Genomic DNA, 18,740 nt, shown 5'->3' on the forward strand with positions numbered 1-18,740 from the left:
TAGGTTAGGTGAGATCGTGAGATTCATCATGAAGGATTTCTAACGTGTAGTATATGTCCTAAAACTAATAGAATTATAAGGCTAATTAATGTCTAAAATTCTGATTATACTCTTTTACTATAAATTATTATGCTTAATATTATAAGGTTATTTTTGTAAACCGACATTGTATTTATGCTTTTATAATAATATAGATAAGCTAGAACATTAATCCAAGCATGGTGAACGTAACACGTGTAGTAGTATAGAGAAATTTCCAGAACTCACGAGAAGAGAAACTCAATTCGCCACCTCTCTGCCAAAAAAAAATTCATTCCAATTGCACCGTCTTTAATCTCCAATCGGTGGTTTTTTCATGTAAAATCAAGAAACTTCTAGAGACTCTCCAAACGGAACCAATCAATCAACTATTTATACCCTTCTCTCTTTTCTATCTCCATATTCTAATTACTTGATTTTTCTCTGCAAAAAATAAAATAAAATACCAGCTCTCGTCTTACTTAATTATTTACTCTTGTTTGTGTGATAATTGTTCGTTTTGAGCTCAGATTAATGGCTGGAAAAGGCGAAGGACCGGCGATCGGAATTGATTTAGGGACGACGTACTCGTGTGTTGGTGTATGGCAGCATGATCGTGTTGAGATCATAGCGAATGATCAAGGGAACAGAACGACGCCGTCTTATGTTGCTTTTACTGATACGGAACGGTTGATTGGGGATGCTGCTAAGAATCAAGTTGCCATGAATCCTACTAACACTGTCTTTGGTAAGCTCGCCTTCACCTTCTCGTATTTTTATATTTTACTAGTATTTCAGAGGTGAAAAGGGATTCTAGTTCTTTTAAGTTACGAGGTTCTAAATTAATAATATATATATATATATATATATATATATATATATATATATATATATATATATATATATATATATATATATATTAATGATTTTTAAAACAAATACAAGTTTCGAATCAAAGCTATTGGGTGAATCAAAGGCAAGGGATTATATCGCTCACAACACTCTCCGTCCCCGAGTATTTCGATATATTGGAAGTAACATGAATGTTAAACTTTTTGCGAAGATGTCAAATTTGTGTGGTTTGCGAGTTATAGAGCCGTATATATGATCATTTGATTTGAGCCTGCAGAAATTCTATTTTAAAGAAGAAAAAAAAAGTTTATCGAAATAAAAATGAATGTTGTATGTGCCTTAAGAACCATTAGTAGTGTTAAATTTAGCTCAAATAAATGCAATCTTCCTAATCCGGACATGGATTGGTGGAAATTTTGTAAGAAAATTTTGCTGAACAATTTTATTTGGAACTGAAAAAATTATTGAAACAGAATGAACTAATAAAAAGATAATTTTGAGTTAGGGTGTATATTGTTTGGTATTGATATATACTTTCAATGAGATGAATCATTGTTTGGAATACTGTAAAATTTATATTTGCCATTGTAAATGCCAAGTTAAATTTAAATCCTTACTTTTATGAATTAGATTCTGTCTGTCTTTTAACTATTACGGCTAGTACAATTTAATCATCCGTGCATTCAGGCTAAGCTCTGTTGTATTTGGTTCCAGATGCCAAGCGACTGATTGGTAGGAGATTTAATGACCCCTCAGTACAAAGTGACATGAAACTGTGGCCTTTTAAGGTCATTCCCGGCCCTGCGGACAAGCCCATGATTGTTGTCAATTACAAAGGCGAAGAGAAGCAATTTTCTGCTGAAGAAATCTCCTCTATGGTCCTTGTTAAGATGAAGGAGATTGCAGAGGCCTTTCTTGGAACAACAATAAAGAATGCTGTTGTTACTGTGCCTGCCTACTTCAATGACTCGCAACGTCAGGCTACTAAGGATGCTGGAACTATTTCTGGCCTCAACGTTATGCGTATTATCAATGAGCCTACTGCTGCTGCGATTGCTTACGGACTTGACAAGAAAGCAGGCAGTTCAGGGGAGAAGAATGTGCTTATTTTTGACTTAGGTGGTGGTACATTTGATGTCTCACTTCTTACTATTGAAGAAGGGATTTTTGAAGTGAAGTCTACTGCTGGTGATACGCATCTTGGTGGGGAGGATTTTGATAATAGGATGGTTAATCACTTTGTCCAGGAATTCAAGAGGAAGCACAAAAAGGATATCAGTGGAAATCCTAGAGCTCTTAGGAGGCTAAGAACTGCTTGTGAAAGGGCTAAAAGAACACTCTCATCCACTGCTCAGACTACTATTGAAATTGATTCTCTTTATGAGGGTATTGATTTCTATACGACTATTACTCGTGCTCGGTTTGAGGAGCTTAACATGGATCTTTTCAGAAAATGTATGGAGCCTGTCGAAAAGTGTTTGAGGGATGCCAAAATGGATAAGAGCGGTGTTCATGACATTGTTCTTGTTGGTGGCTCGACTAGGATTCCGAAGGTGCAACAGTTGCTGCAGGACTTCTTTAACGGGAAGGAACTTTGCAAGAGTATCAACCCCGACGAAGCTGTCGCCTATGGTGCTGCTGTGCAAGCTGCTATCTTGAGTGGTGAAGGAAATGAAAAAGTTCAGGACCTGTTGCTGTTGGATGTCACTCCGCTTTCACTTGGTCTTGAGACTGCTGGAGGTGTTATGACCGTCTTGATTCCGAGGAATACCACAATTCCAACTAAGAAAGAGCAAGTGTTTTCTACCTATTCGGATAACCAGCCCGGAGTCTTGATTCAGGTGTACGAGGGTGAGAGGGCAAGAACTCGAGACAACAACTTGTTGGGTAAATTTGAACTCTCCGGTATACCTCCTTCTCCTAGGGGTGTGCCTCAGATCACAGTCTGCTTTGATATTGACGCGAATGGTATCTTGAACGTCTCTGCTGAGGATAAAACCACCGGACAGAAGAACAAGATTACAATTACGAATGATAAGGGTAGGTTATCAAAGGAAGAAATCGAGAAGATGGTGCAAGAAGCAGAGAAGTACAAGGCAGAGGATGAGGAACACAAGAAGAAGGTAGAGGCGAAAAATGCGTTGGAGAACTATGCCTACAACATGAGGAACACTATCAAGGATGAGAAGATTGGTTCTAAGCTAAGCCCAGATGACAAGAAGAAGATTGAGGATGCTATTGATCAGGCGATCTCGTGGCTCGACGCCAACCAGCTGGCGGAGGCCGATGAATTCGAAGATAAGATGAAGGAGCTTGAGAGCATATGTAACCCCATTATTGCAAAGATGTACCAGGATGGAGGTGCTGGTCCTGATATGGCTGGGGGCATGGATGAAGATGGTCCTTCTGCTGGTGCAAGTGGTGCAGGTCCTAAGATTGAGGAAGTTGATTAAGTTGAAATCTAGTTCGTAGTAGTCAATAAAAGATGTAGTTTTAGAGGTCTTTGGTTGTCTGTCTATATTTTGTTGGTGTATCTGTGAGCGTTCAAACTTTTCTCCTGTTTGTTTTTGGGGTTGTGTTCGACTTTCTATCAAAATTTATCGCTTTTTTGGTATATCGACTGTTTTTATATTTTTGGTCACAGCTAAAAAAGTTAAAAGTATCAATTGTAGATACTGCAACCAGCAACGATGCAAATATGCATTTAGAGTATGCACAGGAACAAAATTAATCATAAAAATTTGTACCAGAAACTATTACCAGCACAAGAAACCACAAATAGCTAAACCAATACAGGAGAGTAACAGAAGTTGGTATGGCTTGAATGCACAGAAAGCATATTAAAGAGCAACAACAACAACCCATAAGTGGGATTTGACCTTTGGCTCAAGAAGATAAAAAGAAACAATAGAACAATAACAAGATAAAGAAAAATCGAAGATATAGTGATCGTAAGACCTTGTTCCTTTCTACTTGACTAAGTAGTATACCACTCGTGCAGTGGGTGTATGGGCTAGCCCATGGTGCGGTCAGCTATGATATACTCAACTTCTTCTTTAGTAGGTTTATCTACAACATCTGGTGGTGCCCTCGTGGGCACATTCCTCTCCGGGGCGGTCTGGTCTAATCGAAGTCAATAGGATCCGAAAAATAGATGGAAAAAGCAGTAGCAATATCCAGTAACAATGGCAAGATACTAGGAAACAAAGCATATCCCAAAATTTCTACCTTGTTCAAATTATAAATGACTTAGGCTGTGGCCTTGTTCTGTGAGATGTGGTAGAGAAAGAAAGTAATTTCTAAGCTTCAATGAAGTTTTTATTTAATACTGGAAAAACAAAGATTATTGTACGTCGCTACAATTCCAGTTATCTTGATAAAAATTGAACTTCTTCCTCTCAGGTTACAAAAGATGTATCACATGAATCTTAATGCAGTATGACACTCGTCAGTACTCGGAACGAGAATGCAAAACAAGCTAAAGGTTGGATTCATGCAATGGTTAGTATGTCACAGAAACAGAACACAAGACCTGAAGAATTGAGATAGAGATTGAAACACAAATATCATTTAATGATAAAACAGTATGAAATTGTTAAAGATGCCAATAAAAGATCCAAGACTAGCAGGAACAAAATGGTGTGGACATTGAGGGCATGCAAAAAATCAGCATCTTGTGTCCCATATTGGCTGAAGGGCGGAAAAGAAAAGAATATTTCCTGAAGAATTAGAAGAAAATATAAATACCATTTTCATTGAGGTCAGTAAATAATGACTACTACCTAAGAGAGCTTCCACAAATTTCAAGCCATTGCTTCTGTCAGATCAACGTATGCATGTGTAGTCCAAGGAGAGGGGCGAAGGCACACTAGAACCTCGTGCTCTTCAGGTCCTACACGCTGCTTTGGCACGAGAATTTCAAGCATAGTTCCAGTCTCATCTCCATATGCTTCTAGTTTAGCGTCTTCTGGAATGCGAGTCCTAAGAGGGATTTCTCTGACAAATTCCCCTGAAGGGCAGTGCTCGGGAGCTGGATCTGCTAGCTTGAAAGTCCGGTTTTGCCTTTTAATGATCGGTATACATCCCGTGCTGATACAAGATATCTTCACAATGCCATGAGAGATAGTGTTTCTCCAAGTAACTTTGACACTTTTTAGATCGACAAAAGGCATGCTAACAAGTATCAAGAACGCCGTGTCATCTTCATAAATAGTCTTTGCAGCCGTAACTGGACCTGATGCCATATGCATTGCACCGGAAAATGCTCCTAGCCAGGGTTGGCTAATTGGATGTTGACTATTAGGCAAACAGCAATCGTCATTGTTTCCACCGGAAAATCCATTTTTCTTCCTCTTATTGCAGACAGACAAAATGTTTAATCCTTCTCCATTTACATGGTTTGAAGACCGAGTAGATAGGTTCAGGCCGGAGCCATTTAATAATCTTTCTGGACGGGGAATTGAGTTGCTCTTCAATGCAGGAGGATGCCGCTCAAGCTCAAATTCTGTATTTGGAAGGCATCTCCATGACTCAAAGTCACTGGCTTCAGAAGGAATTGAAAAGTTCATGTCTCGGCCAGTAAGCTCCATCCACTTCTTTTGCTCCTCTTTATCGAGACCTGTAAGATTGGGCGACCTAACAACTTCAATTCCGTGAAGGCACTGAGGGTTGGAAAGACCTCGGTAATGTTTCCTTTGCATTTTGTGAGATCTAACGAAACCTTTATCTGCAGTGAAAGGAAAGGGACTCTCCCCTTGACGTGAATGCCCGTTCATGTAACTCCTCAATTGCATCTTGCCAAGTGCGTTTTCAGGCCTGTCCTTGAAAACCCACATGTACATATTCTCCATATCATGCTGAACAAGGAAAACATCCTGCCTCAAATCTGATTTATCATACGGAGATGCCCCGTTACTCTCGCGAATAATCTTACCCTTCGACTTCTCATTCAGAGCTGGCTTAAAGTAAAAAGTGAAGAAAAACCAAGCGCCCCAAATACTATCAAGCCGCTTGGCGCACTTCTTCCCAACTTTTGTGATACTAATATTTGTCTCAACCTCATAATGTTGGGGACCAAGGCCTACATCTAGCATATCACATGTATCATTCCACGATGGAGGAGGAGGACTAGGCTCGAGTGGGAGATTGATATCAGGCGGTTGTAGATGGTTAACAGTCCGGATCAACTCTCTCTCCATTTCATCATGAGAAGACGAACCGGAATCCATGGACAAAAGGGTGGACAAATGATTGCTTTCTATAGTTAAGGTTGTGAGGAGATCTTCACCCATTTTCCCCTTTGTTAGCATTTCCTTTCCTATTATTAGAGGTGAAGTAAAGGCGTCTCTAGCCTTTAGCAATGGGTTCAACTGAACCTATTGCTTTCAGCTCGAACCAAGTATACATATGAAAAAGGATCTTCAAAATGTATATACATAACATCCGGTATCCACTTCCAACTAACTGATTCTAAATCCTGGATCCGCCTCTCTGGAAGTATAATTCCACCACAACTAATATTCAAAAACATGACCATGACCACCTCCTCAACATATCCATACAAGAATCAAACAACCAAGATTCAATAACCCTGACTCAATTCATATAAAGAACCATATATAGCATTTCTTTATGCATTTTAAAACACACCAAAATCAGAAAAATTACAACTTTATCAAACAATTCATTGTATACCCATTAAAGATTTGACCTTTGCAAGATGAAAGCACCAATTCTTGATTCCAAACAACCCTTTGAATCTTTAAAACATCTGTAGAATTTAAAAAATAATAATAATAAGTAAAAAAGAATCCCAGGAAAGTATATACATGCAGAAAAAGTAAGATCCAAAAGGGAAAATTTTGAAGAGTATGTACCTGAGAGAATGGTGTGAATCTGCAGCAAAAGATATGGGAATTGTGAAGTAGGCGGTGACGTAAAAGGAGAATGAAAAAGGGTATTCAGAGAGCTTAAAGATAATTTGTTAAGGGTTGATGAGAACGACCTGCACTAGTTACAACCGTTTCAAGGGAGCAAACGCCGTCAAGATAACGGTGACGGTGTAGTAGATACAGCATTTCAATTATTAACCTGTCAATTATTAAATTATTGAAAGATATAGTATATATTATTTTATCATGATAGATTTATTAGTATTCATAGATTATATATTAATTATTCATATTATACATATATTTATATAAACTATACATATATTATATATTCATTGATTATTTTAAGTTTAAAAAATTAAGTAAACGACTATTTGAGTTAAGTCTTCTAAACAGTGGCCTTTGGATGTTCTTCCTTTTCTCCTCTAGGGGTCGTTTGATAATTAAGATTATGATAAGAATAAATAACTTAATAATTTAGGCATATTAGTTAGAGCTAATATTCACAATCAAACATCGGATAAATTTAATCTCGAATTCTATTTTGGATTAACACCCTAATCCCCGTTACAAAAAGGCCTATAAGAAAAATGGTAATGAATAAATAATTATTTTTTAAGAAATTGAAATTTACCTTTTTAAAAAAAAATTACTCAAATATTGCGGTGTTATATTTATTTCTTGTGCAATATCATTTAAAATGTAAGACAAGGTAAATTTGATTTTGCAAAATCTTTTCCCACCATTGAGATTTGTTGTTAAGAAATAGGTTTAATATCCTTAATAGTACTTTCTTTTTTAAAAGTAGGAGTAGTACGGTAAGAAAGAATGTACATTTGACTTTGCCATTTTCGTTTATAATTATCAATTTTTTTGTTCCATTTCCTTTTCATGGAATTTAAAAATTAGTCAAGGACCGACAAAAAGTTTGGTAGCTAAGCTGCAAAATAATCCATAAATATGTTACTTTAACATTAAACAAAATGACTCTTAAGCCTGAAAACAATTTTGTTGTTGTTATTGTAATATTACGAAAATGCAAAATCACTTTTGCAAATATAATTCTCGAAATAACAAGAAATAGAATACTTAGATTATTGAAAAATATTATTGGATCGGGTCCACATATAAAGGGTGCTAGATGACTCATAAGCCTATTAATAAGTCATCTTCCTAAATTTTACTTACAACCTATAAATATACCATTATGATTGTGTAGAAAAAAGGTTTTTCTAACATTTCTTAACGAGCTCAATATAGACGGGTGTTATTCCATGAAATAATTCGAATTTCAAATCATTCACTTGAAACACGACTAGACTTTATTTTTTGCTTCTTAGAGAGGAATAACTAGGCCGTAGAAACAGGGAGTCCATCCATCACGTTTGGATTTCCCACAATAATTTGAGTCGGGTTGTTGCAGATAATCGCTTCCGCTAAGAAGGAAATTCATAAGAGCCTGTTTGGCCAAGCTGTCAGAAACTATTTATTTTGAAAAGTGCTTTTGGTTAGAAGTGCTTCTTGAAAAAGTACTTTTTGCAAAATAACAATTTGTGTTTGGCTAATTCGTTTGAGTAGTATTTTTTGCAAACTCATTATGTTTGACCAATTTTTTAAAAAAGCACTTTTAAATATCAAATTACGAAAAAGAACAGTAAAGGTTCTATTTGCGATCTGTATTATTTAGAAAAAGAAATATAAAATTAAATATTTATTATAAAAGAATTCAATTAAAATATAAACGTAAAGTAAAAATACAAATTAAAATTTCCAATCAATATAAAATATAGTTATTTTAAAGCAATAACATTGAGTATTTGGTATTACTTATGTTTTACATGATATACATCATTTAATATAAATTTAAAATTTATTCTTATAAATAGGAGAAAGAGAATAAAAATATGATTAAAATATAAAGGAGAAGAAATGCATAGTAGAAATAAAAAGAAAAAGGAAAAGAAAAAAAATTAATTATTTTGGATCGAAAGAAGTATTACACATATAAGATAAGTTTATACTAAGATAAATAGCAACTTGACAGTACAAGTTGGGGTTTGAAGATATGACGTACAGAGATGGAATTGAACTTATCAAGATAAGAGGGAGACTTGAATGAATATAGTCAAGAATTCAATGGACAGCTCAATGTGACAAAAGCAAAGGAAGCAAAGTGGAATGGTCCTCCAAACTTTATTGTGTTCCCATATGAATAAGTGGACTTCCCTATCTTTTCTTTTTCTTTTATTAATAATAATAACTAAAGTTCTCTTCTCTCTCTTTTTTTTTCTTTTCTTTTTTTAATTGAAAAAGGGAAATTTAGGCCCCATTTGTCTCTCTTTTTCTCTCTTAAAAAAATAATAAGATGTTGAATTTGATAAGTACACATATGATTATTAAGATATCATTTTTAATAATGGTTAATCAATGCTGTTTTTTTTGGATAGCATCTCAATTTATATTATATATCCTCAAACTGTGAGCTAATTTTATCTATGGTCATTGAACTTTTGTGTTTGTTACACAAAAATCTTTTTTTTTATTACGTAAAAACCATTCAACTTTGTATTCATTACACAAAAGTCACGTTTCTTTCTTTTGTTACACAAAAAAATTATTTTACTTTGCTCTAGTTATCACAAAAATCATATTTTTACTTGAAAAGTCTATTATGCCCTTGATTTTATATAAACCTTCATATTTATGTAATACCTTCTATATTATATACTATATTATATATTTTTAACTATGTATTTTATTTATAAATAAAATAACTTAATATTATTTTATTTATTATTTTTATAATATATTCGTATATTTAGTTTTTTCTTAATGTTAATTTTCACATATATTAGTAGCGTTATTAAATTTGTCAGTAACTTTAATATATATTAGTAGAGAAATAAATCAGCAAGTACATTTTCGTGAGAAAATTTGCAGGTAAACAAACAAAGAAAATGAGGAAAAAATTATATGTTAATCTGAAGGAAAATCCCTAGGTAACTCTACACGTGAATTTAGCTGGGGATATTTTCTTGAGGATTTACCTGGGCATGGTTATTGAAAAATTATACTACTAGAAATTCGGGAAAAACGTCCGAAAAAATCGACCAAAGTTGGTCGGTAATGGTCAATAACCATCCAAAACACAACCAATAATGTGTAGACGGTATTTTGAAGGCCGTAAGGGTATACCGACCAAAGTTGGTTAGAAATTATCGGCCAACTTTGGCCGGTCAACTAAATTTTAAAAAAAATTATTTTTATAACGCTACTAATATATCTTGAAAATTAAAGTTAGAAATTTTTTATAACGCTACTAATATATCTTGAATTTTTTTATAATATATTTGTATATTTAGTTTTTTCTTAATGTTAATTTTTAAAATATATTAGTAGCATTATTAAATTTGTCAGTAACTTTAATATATATTAGTAGAGAAATAAATCTACAAGTACAATTTCGTGAGAAAATTCGCAGGTAAACAAACAAAGAAAATGAGGAAAAAATTACATGTTAATCAGAAGGAAAATCCCTAGGTAACTCTACACGCGAATTTTGCTGGGGATATTTTCTTGAGGATTTACCGGGGCATGGTTATTGAAAAAATATACTACTAGAAATTCGGGAAAAACGTCCGAAAAAATCGACCAAAGTTGGTCGGTAATGGTCAATAATCGTCCAAAACGCAACCAATAATGTGTAGACGGTATTTTGAAGGCCGTAAGGGTATACCGACCAAAGTTGGTTAGAAATTATCGGCCAACTTTGGCCGGTCAACTAAATTAAAAAAAAATTATTTTTATAACGCTACTAATATATCTTGAAAATTAAAGTTAGAAATTTTTTATAACGCTACTAATATATCTTGAAATTTTTTATAATATATTCGAATATTTAGTTTTTTCTTAATGTTAATTTTTAAAATATATTAGTAGCATTATTAAATTTGTCAGTAACTTTAATATATATTAGTAGAGAAATAAATCGACAAGTACATTTTCGTGAGAAAATTCGCAGGTAAACAAACAAAGAAAATGAGGAAAAAATCACATGTTAATCAGAAGGAAAATCCCTAGGTAACTCTACACGCGAATTTAGCTGGGGATATTTTCTTGGGGATTTACCTGGGCAATTGGTTATTGAAAAATTATACTACTAGAAATTCGGGAAAAAATCGTCCAAAAAAATCGACCAAAGTTGGTCGGTAATGGTCAATAACCGTCCAAAACACTACCAATAACGTGTAGTCAGTATTTTGAAGACCGGAAGGGCATACCGATCAAAGTTGATTAGAAAATAACGACCAACTTTGGTTGGTCAACTAAATTCAAAAAAAAAAAAGAATTGCAGAAAAAAAATTGTTTTTATAACGCTACTAATATATCTTGAAAATTAAAGTTAGAAAAAATTAAATATATGAATATTTTATAAAAATAATATTAAGTTATTTTATTTATAAATAAAATACACAAGTAAAAATATATTATATAGTATATAATATAGAAGGTATTACATAAGTATGAAAGTTTATATAATATCAAGGGCATAATAGACTTTTCAAGTAAAAATGTGACTTGTGTGATGACTAGAGCAAAGTAAAATGATTTTTGTGTAACAAAAGAAAGAAAGTAACTTTTAGGTAACAAACACAAAAATTCAATGACCATGGATAAAATTATCTCTCAAAGTGTTAGAAAAAAAATCTTAACTTACATATTGTTGTAAAAAATGTTTGTTTGTGAATCACATTATCGGCAATAGTGATTTGCGATAAGAGTTGTGAGTTGGGATTGACCTTGGCAGGTGGTAGTTGGTGTCACACCTCCTTTTTCTGCTGAGCCCCCGATAAGGGGGCGCAAAAGGGAGTTTTTCCAATTAAAGGACAATCGAAACGGGATTTTATTTAAAGATTCAGAGTCGCCACTTGGGAGATTTGTGGTGTCCCAAGTCACCGGTTGAATCCTGAATCGAGGAAAAGAATGACTCTGTTTAACAGTCTGCGCACCAGAAATCCGGATAAGGAATTCTGTTAACCCGGGAGAAGGTGTTAGGCATCCCCGAGTTCCGTGGTTCTAGCACGGTCGCTCAACTGTCATATTCGGCTTGATTATCTGATTTTATACAATTATGAACCTACGTGCAAATTTAACTGTTTACCGCTTTTGTTATTATTTATTCAAAGAATTGCAACGTCGTGAGAATGCATCTCGAATTGCGCCACATAAATGTACCCGCAATTTTCGATATGTTCTAACTTCGTTGAGATTTGAATTTGGGTCACATAAATGTGCACCCGAGTTTAGGAAGATAACATTATTAAATACGCGCCTAAAGATACTAACGCGTTGTTATTTTGAGAAAAGCCGTAAAGTTCGCTATGCGGCCTGTCTCGAAATCTAAGCATTTGAAATAACTGTCCGTTGAGGGCCCCGCAGTTTGTGTATTCTTGTTTGTCGAGGCTCGTCTCATTCATCATTTTTTTAAAGGAATTTGCAACGTCATGGAAATGCATCTCAAACCACGTCACAATCAATGTACCCGTGATTAACGACACATTTCGACTTTGTTGAGATTTAGATTTGGTCACATAAATGCGCACCCGAGTTTAGGAAGGTAACGTTATTAAAATACGCGCCTAAAGAGACTAGCGTGTTATTACTTTGGGGAAAAACCGTGAAATTCGCTAAACGGCCCGTCCCAGAATCTAAATATTTTTAACATATACATTTAACGAGGGCCCCGCAATTTATGCATTTTGTTTTGGCGAGGCTCGTCTCATTTTTATTTAAAGTCAAACCTAAAAGCAACTATGATTTTCTATCTTTGTTTGTCTCTAAAAAATGGAACAAAGGTCCTAATTAACTTGTATGGGCCGGCATTGAACGTATTCCATCATGATATGAAATCAAGCAAACTCTAATATACATCACACGATCTTCAACAAATTGGTCTTAATAACAGCCTTAAAGAAAAAAAAATTATTCAACTGTACAGGGGAAAATGGTGCCCGAGGTCGGGCTTTAAAAAAGTTCAGGCCCAAGTCTTAAAAAAAACAAACTATCTCGTTGGGACTCCTAAGCGTCCAAATTCCTTACGGATTTTTTCCTTGTGGTTTTGGTTATCAGCAGGTCTGATTATTGGGGAACACATGAGATGTCATAGGCCTGGGCAAGAATCATTTGGGCCGTAGGAATTACAACAGCCCAGTTTAATCAACTATTGTATGAATGTAACTAATCGGCAAATTTAATCTTTATACTTGCGTCAATTCAGAAATCCTGATTTTTGCATTTGACCTTGACATCATTTTAACCCATAGACTTTAACACAAGTTCAATTATCATTTCCAGCACATAACTCTTCACTGTTTGCTTGTTCCTATCAGATATGAAGCTACACATTTACCCTTAGCTTTTGATTTCGCATCCTCACGTAGCAATTAGAACTTAGGATCTTAAACCCTCTCACATTACCACTACTAGATATGAAACCCCTACAATCATAAGAAATAATTACACTACTTCGACATTCCACAGTCCACTGGATTACAATTTGCAATGTTTTTAGACTAATTTATGACACACAGAAATCTGCTAAAAAACCTAACAGGCACTATTAATCCAATAAGGAGTCAATTACTACTAGTACCCCACTAAAACACATAAGTATCTCTAAATACACAAACACAACAATTAATAGTTCAAACGAGCAAACTCATGTTCAACAATCCATCAGTCAATACAGTCCAGAGTTTACACAAATTATAAATGTTCAAATCGTCTAAGTCCCTATCACTACCACTGTGCATTTAATTGACTACTAAATGAGCTGAAATTAGATTAACAGAAGCCTTATGCCATTTCTTCAAATATCAACTATACATTGGCCTGATCCAGTCTTTCATACATCAATGGAGGTTGTAGAAAGATACCTGGAATTACAAGGATATAGAAGAAAGAACAGGGTCAGCAGCAGTTTTGACAGCTAACTGGAACAACTCAGCAAATCTCAACAACAATAACCAGCAAATAACCCCAGAATTAGCTCGGATAGACCAGTTTAGACTTGAAGATACCCAGCAAACACTTGAAAATGTCAACTAAACACTACTCGTACCAAAACTAGTTTAATTGGACCCAAGGCTACTTGAAATGAAACTCTGAACTTCAACCACCAGTGATTCAACTCAACAAACAACGAGTTATGGAGAACAACTAGCAAAGTTCACAATTTCTCAATGGAACAGTCTTTCTCAATAGAACAGTACCTCCCTCACAACTGAAAAGAACTTAAAGCACTTAAGAAAACAAACTCTAAAATCTGATTAAACTTTCAAGAACTGATCTTCAACTCTCAAAACTTACTTTTTTTTGTCAAGCTCAAAACTGATTTTTAAAGCTCTCCAAAGAACTCCCTTAGATTGATTAAAGAAGCCCCCTTCACTCTGTCCTCTCCCCCCATTTTATACCATAACAGACCCCTTCTCAGCCCTTATGAGTATTAAGACCAGTTAATTAAGTCATTCTCCCATGATATTCCCTGGCAGCCCTTATGAGTATTAAGACCAATTAATTAAGCCATTCTCCCATGATATTCCCTGACAGCCCATTACTCTGTGTCTAATCTCTTTTTTAATTCACTTGTTCCCCACTAACTCATGTCCATTCTTATTTTACTTCCTAGTATGGGCATTCTTTCCCTTTTTTAAATCAAACGTGACTTGACAACCATGCTGTCCTATTACCCTCCATTCTACTTTCAAATTAAAGCCCCCCTGAGTTTCTACCTTAAGCTCTCGATTAATTTGTAACTCAATGAATTAAAAATGCAAATGGATTCAGGTAGCAGAATCAAACTAACAATGAACCTCTGAAGTTGAGAATAATAGATCAGAAAAATAAAACAACTAACATCAAATAACTCGAAGAGAACAGCTAAACTACAAATATGAACGAACTAATCGATGAAACTATTTAAACGATTAAACAGTTCACAACATATGCTAATCAACCAAATGCCAAACGTTTGTTCTTGATAAACAAAGATGGTCGAATAAACAAAACGCCAAAACAGAGGACTGGTCGAGTTTCAGAATGACCAGAGAAAAGAAGAAAAGACGGGGAGAGATTGACAATAGAATAAACACAATTAGAAAGACTCACCGGCTAGGCTCGAACTTAAACTTGATATTCGATGCGCTTTGGTCCGATTCAAAGGAAGTCCATGATAAGTACGGTATGAAGGAGTCACGGGGGTCATATGGTGTTGATTTGGGGTCAATTAGACGAACCAAGGTTCCGGACAGATTTTTCGATCTAATATTCGAAGGGCTCAGGGATTATTCGAAGAAAAACGAGTGTGGATTCGGAGAGGGGATGGCATTGTGGTTCAGGAGTGTGATTTTGGTGGTCACCGGCGTTGTTGCCGCCGGCTTTCAGGCGGTGGGGTATGAGGGCGGCTAGGGTTTGGTGAAGGGTCGTTTGGTCTCTGGTTCTTGGAGATGAAGGGATGAAAATGAGGTGGGCGAGAGGGGGTTTGGGTGTTTTGATATATTGGAATCAGGTGATTAATCCGGGCCATTAGATGATGGGAAAAAACGGTCCGGATTAAGCCACTTAAACCAAACGGGGTCGTTTAGGCTTAGCTGGGGCGGGTGTGGTTCGGGGTAAGCGGGTCGGGCCAGGGAATGGGTAAAGGGGATTGATCTGGACCATTGATCCAGTGAGATCAACGGCCCAGACTGAGACTAGCAAAAATGACGTCATTTGGACGGTCGTGTTGCCAGCCTAATTGGACCGGGTAAACAGGGTATTTGGACTGGGTTGCAAAGGGATTACTTTGGTTTGGGCCTGGTCTACTTAGTTCAAAATTGGCCCATTCCGACTTTCTCTTTATTTCTTCCTTTTCTTCTATTTTTCTTTTAATTCCTAATTACCAACTAAAAATCCTAATTATAAAATTGACAATCACATGAAATTAAACATCAAATAAAGATAAAATCACACAATTCGGACATTAAATGCAAAGTACATATTTTTTGGTAATTTTTCCATTTTGTAAAACAAACCAGTTTAATTAATTCCTAATCGTAAAATTAAATCCTAAATGCGCACTCAACAAATATTTTTGTATTTTTTTTAATTAAAGTAAAAAAATAGACAAAAAGACACCTAAATTACAAACAACACAAAAACCATTTTATTTTGAATTTTTGTGGGAGCAGCTCTTGTAGGGCAAAAATCACGTGCTCACAGCTGCCCCTCTTTGTCCGGAAACATGAAGAGTTTTCGTGCAAAGATAAAGTGAGCGGATACGAGCGATTTTTGCCTATTCGGCTACTTCGTGTGAAGAATTTTGAAAAGATTTAACCGAACCTTTGCTTCAAAGGTTTCCTACATATCCCTGGCTAAAAGGGAATCAGGTTAATGTAGTTCGGGAAGTTTTGGTAGCTGGGCCTACCATGGGACTGCAATGTTACTGCTGTTGCATGCTGTTATTACTGCTTACCGACCTCCTTATTACATCATGTTGAAAGAAAACAAGAAGCTAGACTAAACTATAGTCTATGAATTACAAAATCTTATCTAAATCTTCAGTCGTGCTCTTGTATCTCTTATTACTTTGATGTCTCGGTGATTCCTCTGGTATTTCTTACTTCTGATTTGTCTTGTATTCTCCCTTGACTACCGATCTCGAACTGCTTATTTCCTTCTCGGGAGCTTCGCATTATTTTTCCATCGAATCTTGAACTGTCTTCCTCTGCTGGGGATTTTTTGTTGTTTCCCGCTGGGGATTTCGGTTGTATTCCTCTGCTTTACTGACTTCAGAACCAATTACTTCTTAGAATATAAAACCTTTATTCTCCAGGCGGGGCTCCTGACCTCAACAACAACTTCGAAAAATAAATCGTCATTCCGTTCTTCAGGCGGGGCTCCTGACCTCAACAACAACTTCGAAAAATAAATCGCCATTCCTTTCTTTAGGCGGGCGAGATTTCAACAACAACTTCAAAAAATAAATCGTCATTCCGTTCTTCAGGCGGAGCTCCTGACCTCAACAACAACTTCGAAAAATAAATCGCCATTCCGTTCTTTAGGGGGGCTCCTGACCTCAACAACAACCTCGAAAAATAAATCGTCATTCCTTTCTTTAGGCGGGCGAGACTTCAACAACAACTTCGAAAAATAAATCGTCATTCCTTTCTTCAGGCGGGCGAGACTTCAACAACAACTTCAAAATATAAAATGCCATTCCGTTCTTCAGGCGGGGCTCCTGACCTCAACAACAATCTCGAAAAATAAATCGTCATTCCGTTCTTTAGGGGGGGCTCCTGACCTCAACAACAACCTCGAAAAATAAATCGTCATTCCGTTCTTCAGGCGGGGCTCCTGACCTCAACAACAACTTCGAAAAATAAATCGTCATTCCGTTCTTCAGGGGGGGCTCCTGACCTCAAAAACAACTTCGAAAAATAAATCGTCATTCCATTCTTTAGGGGGGGCTCCTGACCTCAACAAATTTCTTAAAATGTAACTATTGACGTTGCTCCTTCCTGCCTCCCGAACCATTTTCCTTCTGACTTGAATCATCTTCTTTCAACTGCTTCCCTCAAAACTGGTGTCTTATTCCTACGAAAACTGCTGGGGATAACACCTGTGTTTTTTTTTGTTTTTTTTTTAAAATATGTCATTTTCCACTTCAAAGACTACTTCCTTTAAAGCTGGCGCTTTCCTTCCACTGGAATTGCTTTCCTCAAGCTAGTGTTTTCACTTCTCTGAAACCTGCCGTGGATAACACTGTTGGGGAATTATCTTCATTCTTTAAGACTAGTTACTTTCCTCCTTTTAACAATGGTGGGTACGATACTGATTCAAAGACCACTACCCTTAAAACTTGGGTTATCTTGCTTCTTCCAAGATTGCTTTCTTTAAAACTTGTATTGCCTTCTCCCGTAAACTGTTGGGGATTCCACTTCCTTCAAAACTTGTGTTATCTTCCATCTTCCCCCAAGTGGCTATCTGATTTCAAGAAAATTTTCGCAATGAGAGAAAATTTTCTGCCCCAGTTTGATAATCTTCTTTGTGGCCATGTCTTCCCATTGTCAATAACATTTCCTTTCCATGCTTCAAATCAAAGAAAAATTTGTTAGTTTAAAACGTGGTGAGTGGTCGTGCCACTCCTGCCGGGGATGGTTTTTCCCTTCTCCCTTTCCCTGCTTTGCGTTTTATTATAAAACTTGCTGGGGATGATATTATTTGCTGGGGATGATATTATTTACTGAGGATGATACTCCTGCTGGGGATGGTTTTTCTTTTCTCTTCCTTCCCCGCTCTGTGTTGTTCGACCATTGCGGAACTTGGTCGAGAATCTGTCGGAGTTGTTCCTGTATCCCGAAAATCTGCTGGGGATCCTCATGACCTTTTAACTGTTACTTTTCTGTTTTTCTCCAACTTCCCCTGGAAATTTGGTCCTCTTGGGATCTAGACCCATTCATCATTTGGTCTTGCGACCAACTTCTTTTTGCTTTTGTTGCCTTATCTTTGGCCTGTCCTATTCGCATTTTTCTTTGCACCATTTTGGCAACTGGTAGCAAGCTCTGAAAATCCTTTTCAAAAACAAACTGTTGGGGAGGTAAAGTCTTCAAACCAAGAAATAAAAAAGTGATGATTTCAAAAATAGAAAAAGAAGAAGTCTTTCTGAACAAATGCTGGGGAAAAAGAAAAGAACTTATCTGAATGATATAACCGATTCCAACGATCATGTCGTGCATTCCGGATTAATCAACCAAGTCTATTTGTATCAATCAATCTTTCGGACGGCCTCATCTTGTTGGGGATAAACAAGCACTCAACTCTTTGCCAAATGTGGACCCTTTCCGCCAATCTTGTCTTGTCGCCTCATAGTGCCCTTCGAGGGGTTTTCACTAATAAGACTCTCTTATTTCTCTCAACTCTCGTCGTCTTATGGTGCCTGTG

The 18,740-nt window shown here is 36.1% G+C and overlaps 2 protein-coding genes across 2 annotated transcripts; one reads left to right on the forward strand and one right to left on the reverse strand.

Annotated features, from left to right (window-relative positions):
• Positions 1–214: 214 nt before the first annotated feature.
• LOC107779564 (heat shock cognate 70 kDa protein 2) lies at positions 215–3,484 on the forward strand. The gene is made up of 2 exons (XM_016600015.2): positions 215–766; positions 1,585–3,484. Exons 1-2 carry the CDS (start codon positions 553–555, stop codon positions 3,321–3,323), a joined length of 1,953 nt encoding a protein of 650 aa, XP_016455501.1. The 5' UTR covers positions 215–552; the 3' UTR covers positions 3,324–3,484.
• Positions 3,485–4,416: 932 nt separating this feature from the next.
• Positions 4,417–6,874, reverse strand: LOC107779565 (uncharacterized). Its single transcript, XM_016600016.2, has 2 exons — positions 6,747–6,874; positions 4,417–6,640 (listed from the first exon to the last, which is right to left on the reverse strand). The coding sequence occupies exon 2, from the start codon at positions 6,177–6,179 to the stop codon at positions 4,674–4,676; it is 1,506 nt and encodes a 501-aa protein (XP_016455502.1). The 5' UTR covers positions 6,180–6,640; positions 6,747–6,874; the 3' UTR covers positions 4,417–4,673.
• Between the last annotated feature and the right edge of the window lie 11,866 nt (positions 6,875–18,740).

The sequence above is a fragment of the Nicotiana tabacum genome, chromosome 16, assembly GCF_000715075.1.
Source record: "Nicotiana tabacum cultivar K326 chromosome 16, ASM71507v2, whole genome shotgun sequence".
NCBI classification, from domain to species: Eukaryota; Viridiplantae; Streptophyta; class Magnoliopsida; order Solanales; family Solanaceae; genus Nicotiana; species Nicotiana tabacum.

Excerpts from the sequence above, each read along its gene's own strand:
- LOC107779564 (XM_016600015.2), top strand. The coding sequence starts at position 553 with ATGGCTGGAAAAGGCGAAGGACCGGCGATCGGAATTGATTTAGGGACG. Across the intron at positions 767-1,584 it reads TCCTACTAACACTGTCTTTG|ATGCCAAGCGACTGATTGGT; the intron begins GTAAGCTCGCCT and ends ATTTGGTTCCAG.
- LOC107779565 (XM_016600016.2), bottom strand. The coding sequence starts at position 6,179 with ATGCTAACAAAGGGGAAAATGGGTGAAGATCTCCTCACAACCTTAACT.